Source organism: Phocoena phocoena, chromosome 7, assembly GCF_963924675.1.
Source record: "Phocoena phocoena chromosome 7, mPhoPho1.1, whole genome shotgun sequence".
Classification (NCBI taxonomy): domain Eukaryota; kingdom Metazoa; phylum Chordata; class Mammalia; order Artiodactyla; family Phocoenidae; genus Phocoena; species Phocoena phocoena.
Genome location: NC_089225.1, coordinates 50,055,228 through 50,082,669, shown reverse-complemented (window position 1 = coordinate 50,082,669; position 27,442 = coordinate 50,055,228). Strand labels below are relative to the sequence as shown.

The 27,442-nt window shown below is 37.8% G+C and overlaps 1 protein-coding gene across 2 annotated transcripts in view; it reads right to left on the bottom strand.

Moving 5' to 3' along the window:
• Positions 1-19,076, bottom strand: part of XIRP2 (xin actin binding repeat containing 2) — a 308,823-nt gene extending 289,747 nt beyond the window's left edge. For both annotated transcript variants that reach the window (XM_065880384.1, XM_065880385.1), the window contains exon 1: positions 18,660-19,076. In XM_065880384.1, the coding sequence (XP_065736456.1) occupies positions 18,660-19,076 (417 nt within the window). The remainder of the gene's footprint in view (positions 1-18,659) is intronic.
• Between the last annotated feature and the right edge of the window lie 8,366 nt (positions 19,077-27,442).

Sequence of the window (27,442 nt, the reverse complement as noted above, 5' to 3'; positions counted from 1 at the left end):
TCTATAGGCATAAAGGGCCCCAAGGTAGCACCACTGGACAGGTGTCTGCATGGAATAAAGAGCTGGAAGAAAGGAAATAGATTATTTTTTAAAGTTTTGTTAAATAAGAAAATCCAGCCCAGCATACTTAAGAAGATTATTTGTACCCAATATAGGCTTAAAATCAGTCCCAATATCATGCTCAGCATTCATGATAAATAAATTACTGTAAGTAGATACATTGGCTTGGCTTCTCCTTCCCTTGGTATTGCTCCTTGGACAGGTTCCAACAGTACAGTATGCTGAGCATTCAGGGGCAAAATCAAAAAGAGAAAGTTAGGCAAAGTCCACCTGAGTCATTAGTATGAAGTGGAAAGGCAGACATATAGACTGGAATACACCAGAAGAATTCTAGAACACATACAACACTAGGAGCATTTTACTGGGGAAGTTGGAGCCCTGTATAGGAGCTACTAGAGTGCAATGCCCAATAGAACTTTCAGAGATGATGAAAATGCTTTATACCCATGCTGTCCAAACAGTAAACACTAGCTACATATAGCTATTGAGAACATGAAATATGGCTAATGTGACTAAGGACATGAATTTTGAATTTAATTCCATTTTAATTAATTGCAGTTAAAGTAATCACATGTGGTTAGTGACTCTGTAATTGAAAATGCAGCACTATAAAATAGAAGGCACTCCCGAGACTGAACCAGGAAGAAACAGAAAATATAAACAGACCAATCACAAGCACTGAAATTGAGACTGTGATTTAAAATCTTCCAACAAACAAAAGCCCAGGACCAGATGGCTTCACAGGCAAATTCTATCAACCATTTACAGAAGAGCTAACACTTATCCTTCTCAAAATCTTCCAAAATATAGCAGAGGGAGGAATACTCCCAAACTCATTTTACGAGGCCACCATCACCCTGATACCAAAACCAGACAAAGATGTCACGAAAAAAGAAAACTACACACCAACATCACTGATGAACATAGGTGGAAAAATCCTCAACAAAATACTAGCAAACAGAATCCAATAGCCCATTAAAAGGATCATACACCATGATCAAGTGGGGTTTAAACCAGGAATGCAAGGATTCTTCAATATATGCAAATTAATCAATGTGATAAAACATACTAACAAATTGAAGGAGAAAAGGAGAAAAACCATATGATAATCTCATTGATGTAGAAAAAGCTTTTGACAAAATTCAACACTCATTTATGATAAAAACCCTCCAGAAAGTAGGCATAGAGGGAACTTACCTCAAAATAATAAAGGCCGTATATGACAAGCCCACAGCCAACGTTGTTCTCAATGGTGAAAAACTGAAACCATTTCCTCTAAGATCAGGAACAAGAAAAGGTTGTCCACTCTCACCACTATTATTCAACATAGTTTTGGAAGTTTTAGCCACAGCAATCAGATAAGAAAAGGAAATAAAAGGAATCCAAATTGGAAAAGAAAAAGTAAAGCTGTCACTGCTTGCAGATGACATGATATGATACATAGAGAATCCTAAAGATGCTACCAGAAAACTACTACAGCTAATCAATGCATTTGGTAACGTAGCAGGATACAAAATTAATGCACAGAAATCTCTTGCATTCTGATACACTAATGATGAAAAATCTGAAAGAGAAATTAGGGAAACACTCCCATTTACCACTGAAACAAAAAGAATAAAGTACCTAGGAATAAACCTACCTAAGGAGGCAAAAGACCTGTATGCAGAAAACTATGACACTGATGAAAGAAATTAAACATGATACCAACAGATGGAGAGATATACCGTGTTCTTGGATTGGAAGAATCAATATTGTGAAAATGACTCTACTACCCAAAGCAATCTACAGATTCAATGCAATCCCTATCAAATTACTAATGGCATTTTTTACAGAACTAGAACAAAAAATCTTAAAATTTGTATGGAGACACAAAAGAACCTGAAGAGCCAAAGCAATCGTGAGAAAGAAAAATGGAGCTGGAGGAATCAGGCTCCTGGACGTCAGACTATACTACAAAGCTACAATAATCAACACAGTATGGTACTGGCACAAAAACAGGAATATAGATCAATGGAACAGGACAGAAAGCCCAGAGACACGTCCATGTACATATGGTCACCATACTTTTGATAAAGGAGGCAAGAATATACAGTGGAGAAAAGACAACCTCTTCAATACATGGTGATGGTAAAACTGGACAGCTACATGTAAAAGCGTGAAGTTAGAACACTCCCTAACACCATACACGAAAATAAACTCAAAATGGATTAAAGACCTAAATGTAAGAGTGGACACTATAAAACTCTTAGAGGAAAACATAGGAAGAACACTCTTTAACATAAATCACAGTAAGATCTTTTCTGATCCACCTCCTAGAGAAATGGAAATAAAAACAAAAATAAACAAATGGGACCTAATGAAACTTAAAAGCTTTTGCACCGCAAAGGAAACCATAAATGAGATGAAAAGACAATGCTTAGAATGGGAGAAAATATTTGCAAATGAAGCAACTCACAAAGGATTAATCTCCAAAATTTTCAAGCAGCTCATGCAGCTCAATATCAAAAAAAACAAAAAAACAACCTAATCCCAAAATGGGCAGAAAACCTAAGTAGACCTTTCCCTGAAGAAGATATACAGATTGCCAACAAACACATGAAAGGATGCTCAACATCACTAATCATTAGAGAAATGCAAATCAAAACTACAATGAGTTAGCATAAGGTATATTTTTTCTCGTTCTGACTTAATTCACTCTGTATGACAGACTCTAGGTCCATCCACCTCCTACAAATAACTCAATTTTGTTTCTTTTTATGGCTGAGTAATATTCCATTGTATATATGTGCCACAGCTTCTTTATCCATTCTTCTGCCGATGGACACTTAGGTTGCTTCCATGTCCTGGCTATTGTAAATAGAGATGCAGTGAACATTGTGGTACATGACTCATTTTGAATTATGGTTTTCTCAGGTTATATGCCCAGTAGTGGGATTGCTGGGTAGTATGGTAGTCTAACACATATATATGGAATCTAAAAAAAAAAAAAAGTTTATGATGAACCTAGGGGCAGGACAGGAATAAAGATGCAGAAGAAGAAAATGGACTTGAGGACATGGGGAGGGGGAAAGGTAAGGTGGGACGAAGTGAGAGTGGCATGGACTTATATATACTACCAAATCTAAAGTAGATAGCTGGTGGGAAGCAGCCACATAGCACAGGGAGATCCGCTCGGTGCTTTGTGTCCACCTAGTGGGTTGGGATAGGGAGGGTGGGAGGGAGTTGCAAGAGGGAGGGGATATGTGGATATATGTATATGTATAGCTGATTCACTATGTTATAAAGCAGAAACTAACCCACCATTGTAAAGCAATTATACTCCAATAAAGATGTTTAAAAAAAATGATGCAGGTTGAAAGTATAAAAGGTAGAAACAATAAAAATAATAAAACAGAAACAACAACAAAAAAAACTACAATGAGGTATCACCACACAACAGTCAGAATGGCCATCATCAAAAAATCTAAAAACAGTAAATGCTGAAGAGGGTCTGGAGAAAAGGGAATCCTCTTGCACTGTTGGTGGGAATGTAAACTGATACAGCCACTATGGAGAACAGTATGGAGGTTCCTTAAAAAACGAAAAATAGAACTACCATACAACCCAGCAATCCCACTACTGGGCATATACCCTGAGAAAACTATAATTCAAAAAAAGTCATGTACTACAATGTTCATTGCAGCTCTATTTACAATAACCAGGAGATAGAAGCAACCTAAGTGTCCATCAACAGATGAATGGATAAAGAAGATGTGGCATATATATACAATGGAATATTACTCAGCCATAAAAAGAAACAAAACTGAGTTATTTGTAGTGAGGTGGATGGACATAGAGTCTGTCATACAGAGTGAAGTAAGTCAGAAAGAGAAAAACAAATACCGTATGCTAACACATATATATGGAATCTTAAAAAAAAAAAGGTTCTGAAGAACCTAGGTGCAGGACAGGAATAAAGATGCAGACGTAGAGAATGGACTTGAGGACGCACGGAGTGGGAAGGGTAAGCTGGGATGAAGTGAGAGAGTGGCACGGACATATATACACTACCAAATGTTAAACAGATAGCTAGTGGGAAGTAGCCGCATGGCACGGGGAGATCAGCTCAGTACTTTGTGACCACCTAGAGGGGTGGGATAGGGAGGATGTGAGGGAGATACAAGAGAGAAGGTATATGGGGATATATGTATACATATAGCTGATTCACTTTGTTATACAGCACAAACTAACACAACATTGTAAAGCAATTATACTCCAATTAAGATGTTGAAAAAAAAAAGAAAAAATAATATACTATGCCCACTCTTAACTGCTTCCAGCACCATCCATACCAGCACTACTGCTCTAAATAGAGAGAAATTTGAACCAGCTGACTGTAAACCAGAGGGGGCATGTCTTGTACACCTTCATTATTCAGCAAAGAGTTAAAAAATGACTATAGTGTATAAGACAGTATTTCTAAACATGAGATTAATAGATTCACATAGGGGAAACACTCGGGGTGGTTACTGACAATGTGAAGTTTGGGTATCCGTATCATATCTACTGGATCAGAATCACCTGTGTTGAGGAAGAACCAGTATTCTGTACTGTTAGCAAATTTATGTACAAAGTTCAAGAAAGACAGTATAAAATTGTACTTTTTAAGACAAAAAAAATAGAATGTATGTAGATGGCATACATAAGTATATGATATTGTATACAAGCCCATGACAGTGGAAATTAGAGCTGAGATTATATAACTGAGATGAAGCCTGGACAATAAAAGGTTTACCATAAAGGACTAAGATACCAGACAGGAAGGTAATGTAATAACGTAGGTAAGAAGTGACAAGGGCTAGGTGATAAATGAAAAGTGAAAAGAGAAATTGGGAAATGTGGAGTTGAAGGCGAATGAGCAGGATAAATTAAACTATCAGAGAGAACTCTTGGTCACTGCACACAAGGTGTTGTCATTGAAAATATATGGCCTTTGGGTAAGAAGTTGATTTAGGTGGAGAATAATGAGCTCAGAATTGGGCATTCTGAGGTGGTTGAAGAATATCCACATGGAAGTTTTCAGAATGAGTTAAAAACTGGGGGGACAGAGCTGAGGTAATAGGCTAAGATTGAGATAAACATGTCAGCATCATCTACATAGGGTCAAAAATTGAAATCACAGAAAGAGAAGAATGAATCTGAGCAACTGTCCACAGTAAGTAATTCAGAGAATTAAAAAGAAGCACAAAAAGCAGAAAGAAGCAGACTATATTCCTGTTCATTAAATTTAAAAAATTTTATTTGGTCTTGACCTACTATCTTCCTCCTCTCTGGTTGCCTTCTTCAGCAGCTTTTAGGCTTCTAAATTTCTCATAGTTGGAGGTTTCCTCTACATTTTGATTTTATCAATTAGAGAATTTGCTTTCTAATGAGTATTAAAATAAACTGCAAAGTTTTTTTTCTTTTCTTTTAAAAAATGTCTCAAAAGGGAACCCTCGCACACTGTTGGTGGGAATGTAAATTGGTGTAGCCACTATGGATAGCAGAATGGAGGTGTCGCAAAAACCTCAGCAATTCCACTCCTAGGTATTTATCCAAAAAATGAAAACACTAATTCAAAAAGGTACATGCATGTCAATGTTCATAGCAGTATTATTTACAATTGCCAAGATATGAAAGCAATCCAAGTGTCCATCAACAGACGAATGGATAAAGATGTGGTATATATATGTATATATGTGTGTGTATATATATATATATATGCATACACATGTAATACTACTCAGCCATAAAAAATAATGATCTTTTGCCGTTTGCAATAACATGAATGTACTTGGAGAGTATTATGCTGAGTGAAATAAGTCAGAGAAAGACAAATGCTGTGTTATATCACTTATATGTGGAATCTCAAAAATAAAACTAGTGAATATAAAAATAAAATCTCACGTTTTCTCTCTCTTTTCCTTCAAATATCTCTAAATATCTTTCTTTGGGTCAAGTTACACTAAAATCATCTCTGCTTCTATTCCTAGACCCTGAAGGAGAAATAAATAGGCCATCATTGATTGCTTTCACTTCTTTATTAAGCTCCTTGTTAGTGTGGAAGTTATTTTGCACAAAGTTTCTTGTTCATTAGAGTAGAAAATTTCAGCTTACTCTAAACTCTATTAGCCAAATAGACATAATACAAAAACTAGCCTTTAGTAATAAAGCCTCTGGGACTTCCCTGGTGGTCCAGTGGGTAAGACTCCATGTTCCCAGTGCAGGGGGCCAGGATTCAATCTCGGGTCAGGGAACTAGATCCCCCATGCACCCCGCAACTAAGAAGTCTGAATGCCGCAAATAAAAGATCCTGCATGCAGCAACTAAGACCCGGCGCAGCCAAAATAAATAATTAATTAAAAAAAAAGAATAAAGCCTCTGGACTCAGCCTGTTTGGACAATTCCTTTTTCAACCTCTTCACAGAGGGACCTTAGACAAAGAGGGTTTATTTTTACTAAGCCTCTATATTCTCATCTGCATAATGATGATGCTGTCCTAGCTTACCTTATAGGGTAGTTATGAAAATTAAAAGAGAAAATATATTTCAAGTGCTTACATAGCTGGCACACAATGGTCATTGACTTTTTAAATGTATTTATTCAAAATATGAAGTTTATTTATGCCATATTTTATCAAAGTAAAATGACATCATTATTTTATGTACCTCTAAGAAAAGGGGAAAATCCTGGCAAATTATGAAATGCCATTGACTACAAGAAGCATGTCAATTTCATGTGAAAAAATATGTCTTAGAATTGAGTATATCAAGTAGTGTTTGTGGTATACAAAGTTTAAGAGTTGTGTGATTTCTATGACCGGCTAGGATCCATTTATACCAGAAAAACAGCTGTGAGATCTTGTATGAAAATGGACAATATGAATCCAGAGAACACTCAGAGAGTAGTAATTAATATTGTGGGCTTTGGATTGAGATAGACTTGGGTTCAGATCCCTGCTCTATTACTTACCAATGGTGTACCCTTGGACTAGTTATTTAACTTGTCCACCCTGCAGCTGTAAAATGGGAATAACGATAGTTCTAAATTTAAGATGACTGTGAGTATTAAATGGGCAGCGATACTCATGAAGCCTTCAACAAAGTACCTGGCAAATACTGTGTTTAAAAATTAGTACTTGCTAGCCATTCACAGCAGCACAGTGCCTTATCCTCCAGGGGTCTAGGGGCAGACCAATGTTAGGATGAGGTGAGGCATTCAGGGATAACATCAAAAATACGTGGGACCTGCAAAAAAAGCTATACCTATAAACCAAAGAGCAAACTTGAAACATATCTCAGGGAAACCACAATTGCTGGTCCTGGATAAATAAGTCTTTTTAGAGACATTGACACATGCCCTACATCCTCTCAAATTTACTTTTAAACATAAAATATATTTTTAAAAGCCTATGTATTAGTGTGTGTGTGTATGAGGCTATGGAAGAGAAAGAAAATTTGTCTGTGGTACTCCTGGTTTTTGCTTGTTTTTATTGTTGTTTTTTATACTTTGAATTTCCTTTCCTATGAGAATTTCAAACATATTTCAAAACACAAGTAAAAAAATTGCCCTAGGGGTTTCCCTGGTGGCACAGTGGTTAAGAATCTGCCTGCCAATGCAGGAGACACGGGTTCGAGCCCTGGTCCGGGAAGATCTCACATGCAGCAGAGCAACGAAGCCCGTGTGCTACAGCTACTGACCCTGTGCTCTAGAGCCTGCAAGCCACAACTACTGGGCCCACATGGCACAACTACTGAAGCCCGTGCGCCTAGAGCCCATGCTCTGCAACAAGAGAAGCCACGACAATGAGAAGCCCCGCGCACCGCAACAAAGAGTGGCCCCCACTCACCGCAACTAGAGAAAGCCTGCACGCAGCAACGAAGACCCAAAACAGCCATAAATAAATAAATTTATTTTTTAAAAATTGCGCCAGCACTCAAAAATAAAGGTAAATGGGAAAGAGATTAAATTATAACATCATTATGACCAGAAATGGATATATTTTATATCATCTTTATCATTAATAAAAGATTCTGACATCTAATCAAGGTTGAAATCAGAACATTCTAATTAATTTAAATGTTTGCTCCGGACATGGCTCCATGAATGGCAGTGGGGGGAGAACTGCATCATTATGATGTATTACCATGGTTTAGAGCAATCTGTCTGATGGCATCTAATAAATGACTTTACATTGACATAAAACAAGTTAGTACACTATTAAGTACCATAAATCATATTTGGTAGTAGGTGTAGATGAGAAACATTAACGGAGATTGAATTTGTTTCAGGTGTTTGAAACTCACTGCGTTCACTTACCACTACACATTAAACAAAGAAATAGCTTTCCAAGTAGGAAAATGTATTAACCATTTGATTTCCACACACAGTATAGTGAGTGCAAAACAGGTGCTAAAATAGAGGTACAGTTTGGTGTCTAAAGGCTGGTTGATATCCAGGAAGAGGGTACCAGGGTGACTGTACCTGTTGTAATAGCCACATCCATTCTGAATTATCAGTGCCTCCAGTGCACTTCATGCTAAATATCTTGAATTTCAACCCTTTCAAATGATTCCAGACTTCTAAGTTCAGTTAAAGAACTTCACTTGAGGAATAAACCAGGCAACTACATTAAAGAAGGCTTTACTATATCAACCCTGGGGATTGGTACTCAGTAAGAAAGACCAGATAGGGGAGCCTATGAAATTAAGAAAGTTGGCATCAGAGGGGCTAGCTCCAAAGAGAAGGAAGATATTTTAGGAGCATTGGGAAATCTATCAAAAAACTATTTTATACACCAAAAAGAGGGTGAACATTTTGGAGGGGCTGGCAATGTATTCTACAGATTGAAGTCTGCTGTCAAATCAGCAACAGAACGGCAATAGTAGTTATAGTTCCTGGAGTTTGAGTCTGAGACGAGAGATAATTTGAGTTTCTTGAATTTGATGCAATGACTTAGAAGGACTATAATCAAGACAGAACCAACAGTTTAAATAACAGCAACACCTACTACAACTACAATAAAAACAAGGCAAGCACTCTACTTCTGAAAATGTAGTGAAACTCAGTGAGTGGAAATGGGGTATAAATTTATAGCTGATCTAACTACAGAGCTGTCCATAACACTCAGCTTCTGAACTACTGATTGGGCTCCTTAAATTCTCCTTGCTAGAAAAACAATTAATTGCAGAGAACCTGAGATTATAGGCAGAGATTAAATGGCTAAAACTTCCAAAGTTTTAGAAGTACAGGAGTAGTGAGCTAGGAATCGTGGTCTACAAAGGGATATAAAAATAATAAATCTGTGAGGTTTGGAAAAATCAGGACAAAAGAGGCCATAATCCTCCACTCCACAGTGCTAACGCCTCAAGAATGATCATAATATTTATTTAATTTTTTATTTTGAAAGAACATTATACTTATGGGAAAGTTGCAAGAATACAGAGATTCCTATATGCCATTTGTTCAGCTTTCCCTGATCTTAACATTTTATTTAGTCACAGTATGACTGTGAAGCCAAGCAATATGTAGACCTTATTAGAATTTCACCAACTTTCCCACTGAGGCCCTCTTCTGGCCCACGATTCAAAGATACCGTCCTCAATTTAGTTATCACATCTCTTTAGTCTCCTCCAGTTTGTGGCGGTTTCTCAGTATTTGTCCAGCATGGCCTTGCCACTTTTGAAGAGTAATGGCCAGCTGCTTTATATCATCCCCGTATACATGGGTTTAAATGATGTTTCTCATGATTAAGTTGAGATTACATAGTTTCGGCAAGAATACCATAGGAGTGGTATTTTGCCCTTTATAGTACATTCAGGGGGTACACGATATCAATATATCTTATTACTGGTGATATTAATTTTGATCACTTGGGGTTTGTTTTGTGTGTGTGTGTGTGTGTTTCCTGAGTCTGTCCACACTACATGGAAGTTTAGCTGTCAGAGTGCTGTGGAAGGGATCCCTGTGTTATTAGAAAGAGAGGCAAAGCCCTGAGGCTGTTCTTCGGGGCAAAGGTTCCAGGAACAAGCATTACTGGTCTCCTGTGACAAGTTCTAAACACCTTGCAGGTGCCTGCAGGAGCAGTTGGCCCCAAGGATATGCAATGGAATGGTGCGTTCGGCTGGCTGTAGACTTGGACCTTAGTAGACATCAGATTGTGGCCCCAGGACTCCATGCTTGAAGCCCCAGGTGCTGCCCTGGGGCCTTCCTTCTCCTAGAAGGCTATAGATTTCTGGCCCACATGTATGCAGTTCACTGCCCTATTTTGGCTTAGGGCAGTCTCCCCTCTGCACAGCCTTTGGGCCAGAGCCAGTTGCTCAGTACCTGGTCAGGAACCCTTGGGCAAGGTGCCATTGCGATGTGACACTGACTGTGAGGTTGGGCTCAGTGATGATGAGGATTGGGGTTTACTTGATAAAAGCCTTGAGCCAGACTTTCCATTTAGTCTGGAAAGAGGCGCCCAAATGTCTGTTGGACCAGTTGTCTGTCAGGCACTGTCTAGCACTCAGCTTCATGCTTTGAGATGCCAGATCAAGTGCTCATCTCATTAACTCAGTTCTGATAAAACTGCTTTGACATAGTCTCTGGAGGTGACAAGATGTGGGCTAGGGAGAGGGAGAAGGTGAGGATGAGATGGCATTTGGACTGCTGGTTCAGTGATTAGAATGTCATTTCCATGGCCCTTGGTGGAGACAAAGGCCCTGAATAAAAACCAAAATTCTCCCTATTTAAGCATCCTTCCCAATGTAATGTTTTCTTTATTTCTCCTTTTAGCTTATCCTGATGGTAAGGTAAAAAAAAAACAAACCTGGTAGCATATGAAAATCAGCCATGGGAGGACAGGAAAGGGGAAAAAGAGTCATGTGTGGGACTCACAGAATTAATTCAGTCAGTAAGAAGAAATGTCAGCTAATCATCAGGGGGAGACAGGGTGGGTAAAAGAAAGTGGGTTTGCAGCAGAGGCGGCAGAGCTGGTATCAATTTTCTTATAAAACAAGGGTGCAGGGCTTCCCTAGTGGCGCAGTGGTTGGGAGTCCGCCTGCCGATGCAGGGGACGCGGGTTCGTGCCCCGGTCCGGGAGGATCCCACATGCCACGGAGCGGCTGGGCCCGTGAGCCATGGCCGCTGAGCCTGTGCTCCGCAGCGGGAGGGGCCACAACAGTGAGAGGTTCGCGTAAGGCAAAAAAAAAAAAAAAAAAAACAAGGGTGCAAACCCTCACTAGTTTTTCAAGTAAAATATCAAAGAATGCCAATCCATGACCTGACAGCAGTTCTCCCAGTTGAAGGTGAGTCAATATTGCTTAACATCTTTCTGTGGTTACTGGCACTACATCCTCTACAGTCATATTGTGACTGCATATATCACTGCAAGACACAAATGAGACGAGATAGCAGTTTCCTCGGAAAGTCTTTAAGGGCACACAGATATGTTCAGTTGGGAATGTTACCATCAGATCACAGAGCTATCTTTTCTTCAACTAACATAAAACACTGCACAGGAGGCAGTAAAATAATAAACATGTAAGTGGAGGAAAAGAACAACCAAAGAACACTAAAAATATCTGGAAGAACAAATTATATTGTGAAGAAAAAGCAGCACAAAATGAAACAAAATATGGCCCATCCTTGTGGTGTCTTTGAAGTCCAAGTTTAATTTGTTCTCTGTGTGTGTGTGTGAATACAATAAACACTTTTATACCATGTAAGTCTCATCTCTTTCGGATTTGGATTTTTGACTAAGCACCGGTGACTTCTCTTAATCAGAAAGAACAATGAAGGTGGCAAACATATCTCTGCCTAGGGTCTTAATAAAGCTTTGAAAACTGTAATTTAACAAATTTTCTTTTCATCTCAAAATGGGATTGTAACCCAGGTTGGAAAGTTTCATTAACATTTGCTCCACTCAGTGAGAGCCCTTCTAGTGGGGCCTTTGCAAAAGACTAAGGTGTTGTCAGACTGAAATAAAAGCTGCTTCGCCCAAAGTACTTTTCCAATTTTAGAAACCATAGAGTGTAAGCTTCTGCCTTTAGGTGAGAAAACAAAAGCCCATTGAGATTAAATATTTTCTCTGAGGACATTTACTGAGTTACACAAATGATACTGGAGAAGAGAAAATAGAAGAAATATTAATTTGGTGCTACTTTGGTGTTATTTCTTTTTTGTGTGTGTGTGTGTTATTTCTTAAATTTCATTTGGTGCTACCTCTTAAATACCTCTTCTCTTTCAGGTGTTATATAACTTTATCTTCACAAAAATCCTGTGCTGTATTAATTTCCTTATTTTATAGGTGTGAAATTAAGGATTAACGAGGTGAAATAACTCATTCAAGTTCACACAATGAGGAAGTAGCCGAGCCAAGGTTTCCAGCTGATCCTTTGTCACCAAATATGATTTCATACGCTATGCTGAAATGAAAATTACAATTCTGTATAATATATCCTCTAACAGAAAAAATAAAGGAGTGATCTCATTAAACTATTTATTCAGTTCTGCAAAATCTACTTGCTCATTTTTCAGGCAAAGGAAAATATATTTTCTTTCTTCAAAGATCTTTAAAACTCTTCCCATAGGAAAAAATATATTTATCTCTATATTTTTGAGAGTTTGGTGGACAGATATTTCAGCAATAATTTTCAAGATTGTACTAACCTCCATCTCATTAGATGTTTTTACAAAATACATTATGCTTGACAGAAATTATTTCAGAAATACTGGAGAGACAGGAGGGTGGGAGATGGAGAATCATAGGCTGTGACAGAGGTAATTGCCTTCAAAGAGTAGTGTTTCTTGCTCTCTGAGATTAGAGATAAATTAATCCCTGAGTCCCCACATGCCCAAGTGTAAGGAGCAAATATAAGTTCAAGCATCTAATGAAGTGATTTTGTAGTGGAAGCAAACTGCAAGCCATGACTCACCTGTGCTTTTAAAGGCTTGATTTTATGCAGAACTAAAAAGTAGGAGATGAAAAATTGGTCATTAAATGAAAAACCAGAGGCTTTGATTATTGGAGGGAATGAAAATAACATTCTGGAAACTATGCCATATTTAATTGTTTATATCCTATTCAATCACTGATGCACATGTAGGTCCATAGTCCCTTAGCCTGTGTCTTCATGTTCTCCTTTAAGCCTCCAATCATACAATAGATCATATTAATGCATTCTGAGGCAGCACAACTAGCTAGAATAGGGTGATTGTGCTTCCTGGGTTTGATCAAGTTCAGCTCATGTTTGAATGCTCTATGTCAACTTAGGACCTAAGTAAATTAGAGCAACAGTCTCTGCTGGAACATTAGGTAAATTCAACCTGATTGCACAAGTGAGTGAGATTTTTGAGAAAGATCATAACTGTGCATTAAAAACACAAGTAAGTCACTAAGTAATCTACTGTGAAAATCAGATCATTTACTATTTGCAGTCTAAAAACATGAATGGAATAAAGGCAAAAATTAATTATTAACTGAAGCAATAAACCCCTTATTTACACTGGGATCACAGTGAAGGCTGAAGTGATCCTTTAGGGGGGCTTGCTCAGTGGTCTCACTGTCCCAGCACTATGGACAGCAACTAGGAACTTAGAAAAAGAAGGAAGAACTTGTACAACCTGTTCTGCTCCAAATTAGTCTAAACACTGCTGCTATTCAGAACTTACTACCCAGAGTTAAGAGTTGATTTTGTTTAAAAATTGTGTGTATATTCCACATAAATTCTATCATCCATAGAAGAAACATGAACTAAAGCAAGTGTGTCTCACACGTGCTTTGTGTTTATTTGTTCCCTTAAAGTATTCTTTCTTTTCTTCTTTTATTATAGTAGTGTAGTAGTAGTAGTAATAATTTTGCCAAACTTTCCTGATAAATTCATCCTTTTAGGTGACTATGTGTTGCATATCAAATACAGATCATCCAAAACTAATATTTATTAATGTTGCCTGGTTACTTAAAGTTACAAGCATTCATATCATCGACTACATGTAGAAGAAAGCCAAGATCTGATTTTGAAACATAGGAATATGTTCATCAGGGAAGAACAAAGGAAAACTCAAAATCATACACCACCCAACCATTTTAAACAATGTTTGAAGAGCCTACAATATAACTGTATTAGTTTCTTATATCTGCTGTAACAAATTATCACTACACAAATTTGTGTTGTTTAAAACAACACAAACTTATGATCATATAGTACTGGATATCAAAGTCTGAAGTTAGTGTCACTGGGCTAAAGTCAAAATGTCTTTAGGGCAGCATTCCTTCGGGGTCCTCTAGGGGGGTACTGGTTTCCTTGCTTTTTCCAGTTTCTAGAGGCTGCCCACATTGCTTGGGTCATGGCCCTATACTACTCCCATCTCTGCTTCTGTCATCATATCTCCTCTGATTATCTCTCACTCTGACATTTCTGCCTCCCTCTTATAAAGACCCGGTTTCCACCTGGTATACTTCGGGAGAATCTTTGCATCTCAAGATCCTTAACTTAATCACATTTCAAAGTTCCTTTTGCCATATCAGTAACATATTCACAGGCTCTGGGGATCAGGATGTGGACATCTTTGGGAAGCCACTATTCTGCTTTCCACAATAATTATCATCACTGTAGTCAATTAACTGAATCTAAGAGAAGAATAAGAAATGAATTTTATCCACAAATAATCATCAACATGGATCCTTTTGTGTAAGGTCCTCCTCCTAATATTTGCATTAATTCATGATATATTAAACCACTCTGATTCTTCAATGTATTTAAGTAAACTTGCCTGTGGTAGATTGTTTACAAAGTAGCTCCAATTGTTCCTCTCCTTGTATCCATTTACCTTTGCAAATGTAAGTTTACAACTCCTCCTATCAAGAGGTGAAGTATATTTCAGCACATTAAAATCTGGCTTGTTTTGTGACTATTTTGGCAAATAGAATATGGAGAAATGATGTGTAAGTTCTGAGCAAAGACCTCCAGAGGCCTCGGGAAGTTCCACTATTTTTCTTGAAACTTCTATGACCTGGGCATAAATCTGGGCAACCTGCTGGAGGAGGAAAGACCACATGGGGCAGAGCTGAGTTGTTCCAGCTCTGTAGCCATCCTAGACTAGCCAGACCCCTGCTGACTTGGCCACTGACCATAGATGTATGAGGGAGACCAGAAAACACTAGATAAACTTCCCAGCTCACCAGAGACTTGTAAGCAATCACAAATGCTTATTGTTTACAGCTGCTAATTTTGGGGTGGCTTGTTACACAGCAAATGCTAATGGATACATTGCCTTATATAATAACAGTTTAATATTTCTTAGTGTTCCAAGTGGATATGACATTCTTTCCAAAATTTATAATCCTAGATTCTTGTAAATTCTTAAAAACTCTCTTAAAATCATGTTCCATACCATTTATTTGGGATAATGTCTGTGTGAATTTATGTCTTTGAATTACAGTCTGCCTCATGAGCATAAAAATCTTCAGTTTAAAAGTTCATTCAAAGTTGCTTTTATAAGGTGTTTTAGAAATGATAACAATAGGTGTGTCTCACTTTGGAAATTATAAAATGTCAGCTGGCAAATTATTTTAAGATTTTCTCATTAATTTTCTATTGCAATTATATTAGGATAAATTGTTTTAACAAAAGCTCTGGAATACAGTGAATACTTTTAGGGGTTGAGATCATCTCTCTTTTATGAGCTTACCTACTTATAGAAAATAATATTGGCTCTTATAGTTTCTTTTTCCAATTAACAAAATACTTTTCTAAACTATCTGTTAATGGAGACTTTTTAATAAATAAAGACATGTTTCTCCTATGTTCATTGAAAATGCTTTAAACAAATATCCTTGTGTGCATATCTGTAAATATATATACATATATATAAAAGATTCCATGCCTTTAAAAATTCTGTAAACTTAGACTGAACTTCAATAATTTTATGAACTTTTTCTTAACAAGTGCCTTTTGCTGAAGTTTTCTTCTACAGCAACATTAAAATGCAGTTCTTATTTATTATTGATGAGATGATCTGCTAATTGCAAGAACTTTTCTTATCTGTAATTATTTTCTGTCCTTGCTTTAAATATCATAAATATTGAATATCTTTCCCCACATCACCAGTATCTCAACAGAGAGTTTCCATAAATATAAGCATCAGTGTTACAAAGTAGCTAGAATATTTTTGGATAATTTACGCAAATAACTGTTATTAATTTATAATAATAACAGAAAGTACTGATATGAGAAAGAAGAAAGATATCTATAGAAATAAAGGGTTAAGGGTTAAGTTGTATATAATTACTAAGCTTTTGCATGAAATATATAATTTTAAATTAAGGGGAGCTAGGACTCTTTTCACATGCTTAGTAACATCACAAAATGATTCACTGGAGGAAAGTAAGTTAATTCCTCATTGGATTCTCATTTTTCTTTTCCTTTTTTCCTTCTTCTTCTAGAAGTCATATGGAATTTATATAGAGAGTTCTGCAAACATTAACATTCATTTATATAAAATTATTCTAAAATTCATGTGTGTCTCTGCAGATGAGAAATTTCTAAATGTACAATCCATGTTTCATACATTTAGGGCAATACCATATTATGGCATAGTACCTTAGAATACACAGAACACAGCATATTAAATATGTTAACCAGCTTCCCTGGTGGCACAGTGGTTGACAATCTGCCTGCCAATGCAGGGGACACGGGTTTGAGCCCTGGTCTGGGAAGATCCCACATGCCACCGAGCAACTAGGCCCGTGAGCCACAACTACTGAGCCTGCGCGTCTGGAGCTTGTGCTCCGCAACAAGAGAGGCTGCGACAGTGAGAGGCCTGCGCACCGCGATGAAAAGTGGCCCCCGCTCGCCGCAACTAGAGAAACCCCTCGCACAGAAACGAAGACCCAACACAGCCAAAAATAAATAAATAAATAAATGTTAAACAAATTTCATTTTTGTAAACCAGTGTTTTCACATATCTGACTTCTTTCCATAATTATTTTTATAGGCACCAGATCCAAAAATCACATAGCATACCAATAGTAGGAATCTCATATTTCAACCAGAAACCCTTATTAATTTTTCTTTTTTTTTTTTACTATTTTGTACTGCTCCGGATGAGGATGGGTTATATTACATAATTTATAAGGACGACGACTTCTACCTTTGGCCATTTCTTTTGTCAATTATCTTGAGTAAATGTCAAAATTGTTACACTAAAGTCAACAGAGAGTGAATGGAAACTCTTTTCTGTGGCTTTACTTTTCTTAATTCATTAAGATAAAAATAAATGACATTGTAAATATCTACATTAAGTGTACCCCAATCCCTAGACATCCAACTAAAAAATATCATAAAGCCATAAACAAAGAGGATTGCACCTGTAGAATAAAAAGGAGGGAAACAAAGTCCTCAAACTGGAGACTGGTAAGCAGTTGTATTTTTTGAAAAATCATCTAGTTTCAACATAACCTCATAAATATAACTTCACATTCCTTATTCTCATTAAACCAAGTTGAGTTACTTGATACACAAGAATGGTCTCATCATAACTACTGTATATGTCCCAGTACAAAACATGGGAGCAACTATTAGCAAAATAATTTATTTTGAAAATTTTTCTATTTCTGTGAAGACTTCAATGAAGGCTAATTATCCATTAACAAGAATAGGACTGTGCCTCCCTGTTAGCTGTCACTAGGTTAAAAAAGGAAAAAGAACAGAGCATGGAGTTTGCTTCCCAATGGAAAACCTGAGATCATTTATTAATTCTTTATGAAATTCAACTATACTCTCTTATGTAGGGGCCCTAATGAGTGTAAAAAATTCAAGCGATTTAGTTTAAACAGTAGTTGCTTTTAATTGACAACAGAAGTATAAATGTGGTCTTCATCAATAATGTTGCTAATCTTATTTCCTGCATTTGATTAACTGTACCATTTAGCTAATAGACATATTTTATATGTGACATTATAATATACCATAATCACTGAGGCATAATCATCATCTACCACAAAATATTCCAGACTGTATGCTCAGTGGGTATACACATATTATAGATAATTCTCACAAGATCCCTGGGAAGTAGCAGATTAACACATTTATATTCACGAGGTTAAGTGTCATGCAGCTAGAGAAGTAAATAGCAGGTTTCAGGATTAAAATCTAGGTCACTGTTGGTTCCAGAGCCTTCACTTGTTCCATTTCACCATCATTACTGATAAATTCTCATGGAGTTCTAGCTTAATGCAGCACCATTTGTTAGATGTTTGAAGTACAAAGACAGGTAAGAAATTGTCCTTGCCTCTAAGGAACTTACAACTTAGTTGTGGAAACAAGGCACGTACATAAAGAAACATCAGTATAAAAGGCCCTATCAGAGCTGTTTTTGTGGGAGTGAAAGGAGGTCGGGTCCCCATTGGAACAGACCATAGAGGAAGTCAATAACAGAGGATGCCACATTTCACACTGTATTACATGGTTGCTTCAGGACATCTGTCTAGAATAGTAGTGAGGCGGAAAAAAATTACATGCTTAGAAATAAATGGCAGACTAGGCAAGATGCCTTACTTGTCTACTGTAAATTTGGACTCCGAATCAACGGCTCCTTACCTTCTGGCTATACTCAGCTGGTCCGGCTTGTCTGTTTCCACTCCTAGGAGCTTCAAACACACTCCTCAGCTCATCAAGGGCGATGGAGAAGCGTTCGATCCTGCGCCGACCACTCAAGGAATCCTCCTTCAGCACTTCTGGCCGGCCATAGTCCCTAGAGTTGTCACTCTTGTCCTCAGGAAACTTCTCTTCAGGCTCTGAGCTCAACATCTCTTCTCCAACACTGCGGGGCAGATTTGGGGGATCTGGAGGTCCAGGCACTGAAGCTGCCTCTCCTTCAGGTTCAAGCAATTTGTTTTCTTGAGGCTGGAAGAGCCTGCAACGACTGCCCCTGGGACTACACTCATTTTTCTGGTAATCGCTGGATTCCCATTTCTGCCGCAGGAGGTTCAGGGAGCCCTTCTGCATTGGAAACATCGATGATGCCAGGTTGTCCTGCAATATCAAAAGTCCTTTCATCAAAGATATGCATGTGAGTAATTTTCCAAACACTGTGTTTAGGAGTGCCAGCTCTTGGGATTTGTATTTCAGTGTAGAAATCCAGCTTTGCTATATAATTTCTGGCTCTTGACCCTATATGAAGCTATGTCAGTTAACCTAGAATTAGATTATGGAGAGGACTGATTTGTACAGCCGAGGACATTTGACTCTAAAGAGACAAAACTAGGAAAACGTGATTTTCTTCCCTCTTCCTTCTATGTAAAATCAGTCAATAATTACTTACAAAGTAAAATTTGAATAATATTCACTCATCATTTAGTATGTTCTGAGAAAAGAGTAATTAACAAGTCCAACAGGAGTGAAAGGGGTTTGTTTCCTTCCTGTAACCATTCAGGATTTTCTTGGTTTCTGCAAATGTATTACTTTAAAAGTAATGGACTAATAGCTAAAAGTTACTAAGTTTTTGCTATAAGAAAAACACTTTGATAATAATTTATATGTATATCTCATTTTAATCCCAACGTTCTCACAAGGAGTTAGTTGCTACTATGAACACTATTTTCCAGGTAAGGAAATTGAGAAGTAATTTGCCCAGGGTACTGTGTGACAGAGCCTGGATTTGAAACACATCTGTGTGACTCCAGTATCTTCCCTTTTAACCACTGGAGTGTAATGTCTCTTTTTTACTTTAATTCATATCTCATTATGAAAGTGATTAAAATTTAACTTTGTTATAGAGTTTTGTGGTGAGTAGAAAAAGAAACCAAATGGTAGATTGCACTTTTAACAGAAACAAACACATACACACACATACCAAAATCATAGGCATCAAGAGCTATACACTAGCATGAATTTTTATCATAGAAATAGCTACTTTCTGTTGTAACCCAGAGATTCTACACTGCAAATTTGGGGCTTCAAAAAATAAATTCCGCTCTTGAGGGATGATGCATTTTCCTGGAAAAGTATTAGCACAGTGGGTATGGTAAACAACCTTACTTAGGTTAAGTGAAAGTATCTCAAAAGGTCACCTAATACAATGGCTCCAGACTTCTTTGACTGTCAACCACATTATAAAAAACATGTTATGCATTGGGACTCAGCGCATATACAACATTAGTAAATTTATACACATATATATATGAAACAAACTTTTGTTTTCATTAAATAATACTTTCCCTTACTATGTGAAATGTCTGGTGATATTTTCTACTCTAATACCCTTCACTTAAAAAAAAATGTTTTCTATCCACTAATGCTTCATGGATTGCTGGCTAGCTCTATACTTAGAGCAGGAGTTCAGTCCCAGGTTGGGTTTTACTAACTGTGTGACCTTGCAAAAGCTTCATTGGTAAAATGGATTTATATACATTATGGCTTTATTTTGAGGAATACATTAGATAATGCATAAAATGTCTAGTGTGAATTAGTCCCCCAATAGCTGTTAATTCCACTCCCAGCCCCATCTCTGGCTAACTCATTTTAATCACTCAAATATTTATGCTAAACAGGAGCCTCCTAGATAGGAAAGCTTTCAGGAGGAATGAGGATATTTTAAGCCACAAATCCATAGACTGAACAGACCGGGAAATTTGGCTTTAATAAATTGCTAATTAATAAATTTGGATTAGTCTCTTATTATAGAAAGTCTCAATAAAACAGTAGCACCCAATAAGACCTGAATATCTGTTTGGGAAAATGATCAGCATATGTTGAGAATCTAATCAACATATGCTGGAAATGCCTGTGTCTCATGTATAAATGGACTTCAGAAAAGATCTTATTAGCAAGATCTTATTAGCAATGGTGGGAACATTGTCACAGCTGGTAATAGTGACCTCATGAGGTGATTTAATGAAAGAATTGTTTCTGAGCCAACCTTGCATAGTTAGGAATGGAAAGGTGGGAGGAAAAAAATTGGCAAATGGAGGAGGAAAACCATTTTTCTTATATAGAAAAGGCGATCCAAACATTCAAAACTGATTTGGAACTTCTGGCTCTAGATAAAGATGGAATAGACATATTTTTCTCAATTCCTCTTTCTAAATATAGCTAAAAACACTGGAACTAATATGTAAAAGGAAACGAGGACTCTGAAAGGTGGAGCGAAGGCAGACAGCCTAGGAACTTTTGCACTTGAGGAACAAGATGGTGGTGAATTCCCTGGGTTTTCTTTTAGTCTTATATATCCAGAACATGTTGCTCGAAGAGACACTAACCCAAAGACTCCAATGGGAACAAACAAAATTCCCTAAGAATAGCCTGCTCTCTCTAGCTAAGAAGTAGGAAAGGGGAAAGTTAGCAAAGGTGTTAGACAATAATTGCTATATGTCAGGCAAATAATGAAATATACCCAAAATATGTGTGGGTTTTTTCCCCACATCAGCAAATTCTCCAACTCTCTGGACTCCAACTGGGTGTCCTAAAGTTCAGTTTAATTTTGACACTAACTATCTGGCATTAGCACAAATTCCAAAGGTTAAGGTCTCAGTTCCACAAGACTGCCCCCACTTCAGAGGCCAGTTACAAGTTCCAGGTTGCCACCTGTACCTCTGACCAACTGGCTACAAATCGGGGGTTCCCATGATCCCCCTTCTCAGGTTTGGTAATTTTCTAGAATGGCTCACAGAACTCAGGAAGGTACATTACTTAAATGTACCTGTTTATTTTAAAGGATACAACTCATGAACAGCCAAATGCAAAAGATGCATAGGGCAAGTATGAGAAAGGGGTGTGCCACCCTCCCAGCACTTTGATATATTCACCAACCCAGAAGCTCTCCAAACCCATCATTTAAACAGTTTTCACAAAGGTTTCATTTCATAGGCATGACTGATTAAATCATTAGCCACTGGTGATTAACTCAATCTCCAGCCCCTCTCTCCTCCTTGGAGGTCAGGGAGGGTGGTTAAAAGTTTCCACCTTCTAATCATGCTTTGGTGTTTCTGGCTAGCAACCCTCATTGTGAAGCTATCAAGGGCCCCCAGCCACCAGTCATCTCATCAGCATACAAAACACACTCATCACTCCAGAGGTTCCAAGAGTTTTAGGAACTGTGTGCCAGGAACTAGGGACAAAGATCAAATATATATTTATCACAAACACCAGTGACTTTGCGCCTCACTGACTCCCCTCCTCTTCCCACCACAACCATGGTATCAGAGAAAACTCAGTGGGGAGCCAGGATTTTCATACCCACTTGATGGTAATAAGACCTTTCTCTAAGATATCAGTGGAGGCCATGTAAGGATCATGTATTTCTGCACCACCTAGTGGTAATGAGACATTTCTCCCCTTCCCTGCCTGCATCAGAGGACAGAGAGTTGTCAGCTAGAACTTTCACCAATATTCACTGTTGGTGAGGCCTCTCTTTTAGCAGTGGTATCAGTGGGGGCAACATGGAGAGCAATAAAGGGGGAACTCTCCCTTTCCCAGCCAGCCAGGGTGATATCAGTGAAGTCCCACCTCCACCTAACAGTAGTGGATCGCCCCTCTCCAGGGAGTCAAAGGATGCTAACTGGGAAAACTGAACTTCAACCCCACTTGGCAATAATGAGGCAACTCCTCCCTTCATCTTGTGAAACAGATTTAGGTAAGATCCAAAGTTCATAACATAAATGCCCAAGTGTCCAGATACAATTGAAAATCACTGGTCATACCAAGAGCCAGGAAAACCTAATGTGAAGGAGAAAAATAATCAATTGACACCAACATTGAGATGACTCAGATATCTGGGATTATCTGACTTTTAAAACAGTCATCATAAAATTGCTAAATGAACAATTACAACCTTCTTTTAAAATGTTTAAATGGAAAAGGCTTAGCAAATAGAAGATTAAAAAGAAAAAAAGAACCAATTGAAATTTTAGAATTGAGATATAAACAACCAAAAAAAAAAAAGGAAAAGAAAACCTCACTGGATAGTCTCCGCAGAATGGAAAGAACAAAAGAAAAGGATCAATGAACTTGAATATAGAATGATTAGAAATTGACCAATGTAAACAACACAAAGAAAATACAGTGAAAAAAATAGAACATTAGAGACGAGTGAGACCGTAAAAAAAGATCTAGCATTCATGTCATTGGGGTCCCAAAAGAAGAGGACAAAGATGGTGGTGCTGAAGAACATTCAAAGAAATCATGGGTGAAAATTTCCTGAATTTAGCAAAAGATATGAAACTATAATAAAAAAGCTGAGGGCTTCCCTGGTGGCACAGTGGTTGAGAGTCCGCCTGCCGATGCAGGGGACACGGGTTTGTGCCCTGGTCCGGGAAGATCCCACATGCCGCGGAGCGGCTGGGCGCGTGAGCCATGCCTGCTGAGCCTGCGCGTCCGGAGCTTGTGCTCCGCAACGGAAAAGGCCACAACAGTGAGAGGCCTGCGTATCGCAAAAAAAAAAAAAAAAAAAGCTGAGCTAATCTTTATGACACATCAAAACCAAATTTCAGAAAAACAAAACTTTGAAAAAAAAAGGAAAGGTTGAAATCAGTGAGAAAAATATGACACCTTACCTATAGAGGAAAAGCAATTTGAATGACAGTGGTTATCTCATCTCATCTCATCTATCTCAGAGACCACGGAATCTAGGAGGAAGTGGCACAATATTTTTCAAATGCTAATAGAAAATAACTGCCAACCCCGAATTCTATTTCTACCAGAATTAACCTTCAGAAATGAAGGCAAAATGACAACATTCTCAGGCAAATAAAAACTACGAGAATTCATTACCACCAAATTTACTCTAAGAATGACTAAGGGAGTTCTTGAAATACAAAGGAAATTATAAAAGAAGAAATTTGGGAACACTAGGAATGAAGAAAGAACAACATCAAGAGCAAAATCATGGGTAAATACATTAGACTTTCTCCTCTTGAGTTCTCTAAATTATGTTGATGGTAGATGCAATAAGTATAACATCATCTGATATGGTACTCAGTATATGTAGAGGATTTATTTTAGATAATTATATTATACACTAGGGATGGTGAAGGGATAAAGGAGGTAAAGTTTCTACCTTCACTCAAGGTGGGAGAATGTGGATGCCAATAGACTGTGATAAGTTATATATGCATAACATGACACCTAGAGACAGCACTTAAAAAAATCCATCACACATGAGATAAGTTAAAATGCACTATAGATAAGTCAAAATGGACTCTGAGGTATTCCAATAACTCACAGAAGGCATGAAGAAGTAAAGGGAGAAACAAAAAGCAGAGGGAACAAAGATAAAACAAAATAAAACAGCAGGCCTGATAACATCATTATATAAATATAAATGGTCTAAAAAGACTAATTAAAAGATAGCGATTACAGAGTAGATAAAAATCAATCATTAACTGAATATATATATATATATGAAAGGGCATTATGCTAAGTGAAAAAATCCAATCTCAGAGAGTTCACACACTGTATGATTGTATTTATATAACATTCTTGAAATGACAAAATTATAGATATGCAGAACAGATGGTTGCCGGAGGTTATGAATATGGGGGTCAGGTGGGTTTGACTATGAAGCGAGATCTGTGTAGAGGTGAAAAAGTTCTGTGTCTTGATTGCTTTGGTTATAAAGAATTAACAACTACAATGAAAGTACAACAATCTACACATGTGATAAAATGGCGTGAAAATATATATACACATTGTGCCAATGCCAACTTCCTGCTTTTGAGAATATTCCATAGTAATGTAAGATGGAACTACTGGAAGAAACTGGGTACAGGGTGCACGAGTTCACTCTGTACTATGTTTGCAACTTCCTATGAACCTAGAATTATTTCAAAATAAAATGTTTAAAACCAAACAAATAAACCAGGGGTTTGGTAGTCACGCCTCCAGATTTTATTCCACTTGGAGGGGAGGGTGAGAAACATAGCTGTACCAGCATTCCTCTTGTGCAGTGACAGATGGTAAGGTACTCTGCTACACAGGCCACCATTATGAATGGTAAGCGACATGTTGTGTCAGTTGTCAATTTATTGCCGCTCACCTGCAAGTGTACCCTTAAATATATGCTCCATCATGAATGACTAAATCTCTTTAAGCATTTCTCCTTTACGATGTTTAGCTTTCTCAGTAGAGGGTGCCGGAGGGACACTGTAGGAGGAAGGGCTTACAGCAAGGTGCTGCATGGGTGGAGTGTCAGGGGTCAGGAGAATGTGAGAAAACCCAGTGGAGCCTGTCCAGTCACAAAAATGGAATGCCACCCCTCATGATCTTAGCCTTGGCCTGGGAAAAATCTTTCCACAGCCCTCTCAACAGGGAAACAAATCCCATAGCTGCCTGTGGCTTGGAGGGTCACAGAGGGAGCAGTTGTTGATTCTAGGAGACCTTGAGCAGCCTGCATGCAGACTGACTGTGGCCCAGGAGATAAACACTAATCTGCTGTTCCCTCTGCCAGCCCCTGCACAATCCTTGTCCTCTGAAGTCCTCTTACCCACACAGACACTCTGATTCCCACTGCATTTCCTTGTTACCAGCTATTAATCACTCATTGAGGCTACACCCTGGAGGGTGGCCTATTGCTTGTCTAGAAACTCCAGAGCAGCCCCAGCCTGGCTAAACCAGAAGCTTCTCTGTCCTCCAGGGGCTGAACCACACCTTCTCCAAGGGTGTCTGAACCCTTTGTGAATTTGTCCTTCCTTGGTTATTCTACCTCAACCCTAGGGTATCATATAATGTTTCCTTATATATTATGGTTACACTTTCATTGTAGTTGTTAATTCTTTATATTAAACTTCTCCTGTTTAACCTGCTGTGTGGTTTCTGTTTCTTGATTCCACACTGCCATAATACTCTTGTTTAGTAAGAGATGTCTACTACCTAATTCCAACAGTAGGTCATGAGGCCACATGTTTTCAGTATTGTCATGATGATACATGCCACTGTTCCCCTTGTGACCAAGTGTACTGGGGTGTCCCATTGAACTCTAGTCTTCCATGACATTTTTCAGAAACCATTACAGCAAGGATTATCTAGACAAATGAGTTTAAGAAGCTTAATATTCATCTGGTTCTAAGAGAACTACAATGTGCACTTCCAGATTAAAGGCTGTTGAAAAATCTTTGAGACAAAAAGAAGTCTAAGTAATTTAGGATTTTTAAAAACTTATTTAACGAGAGGATCTTTTATCATAAATTGCCCGTAGTTGCCTCAAGTGTTGTCTTTCATCAAAGCCATTTTTCAAAATGTTGACATAAGGCAAAAGTCACTAACTATAGAAGGTAAGCCTCAGATTCCTTCTCAGTATATATGTAGTAGTAGAAATTAATCATTCATCTCAGTCATGATTTTTGACAAGTTTTTAAAGAGTATTTGTATTAATAATTATTATATTTAACAAATACTTTTTTGTATTTTTATTTTATTAAAAAACAGTGGGCATCTGTTAAAGACCACATGATAGGCTGCAACATTTATGTCTAAATTGAGAGACTTTCTAATAAACCAGAATTTGGGTATGTATGAACTGAGGAAGATAACTGTATGTTTCATAACAACAAAAATCACTGAATTAAAATGTAGCTAAAATTAAATAAAAATTTAATTTAAAAAACTGAGTTGAAATGAAGATCCCCAGGAGCTATGTAGGTGATCTCCCTGTGACTATGCTGCAAAGGTTGCCAACTGGTTACAGAGACCTCTTCTTTCACATTCAGTGAGACAACCTTTGATTCACACAGGATTTACTTGTGTTCGCATATCCAGAGGCCTGTTTGTGGGTATTGTAGAATCTAGTCACCCAGGTGAGCAATGCTCAAGAACAACTTGAGTTTAGGAATTTTGGACTTTGGTTTCATGTGTCAAGTGAATGTCATCCCTAAGTTAGGCATCACTGAGTCGAGTCATTAAGACCAAGGTTTTAGCTAGGCAGATTGAGGTAGGGTAAAACTGAAAAACATCCACAGCAGCAGGATTAACTGATGAGTTGGGAAAAAAAACATTAGGGCATAACACATCCAATGTTGTCATTTCCATAGAAATGCATGCTGCCTTGCACTGTCACATATGACACATAAAATGTTTTGGTCTAACCTCAGTAAATGGACTCTGCATTTTTCCTTGTTTAGGGGATGGCTTTAGTGATTTAATGGATTTTAAACCAAGATTCTCCTCTATCATCCTCTCTCTCTGGGATTTCATCACCCTGTGCTTTCAGTCTCATGTATTCCTTATTTTCTCTCCTTCCACAAGACATTTGCAAATGCTGTTCCTTCTGCCTCCGTACTCTTCCCTCTTATGTTCTGGTACCTCCTAATTATGCTTCTGGTCTCAACTTAAGGCATGACCCTCTTGGAGAGCCATTCCTGACTTATCAAAGATGTTGTGGCTCACTATTT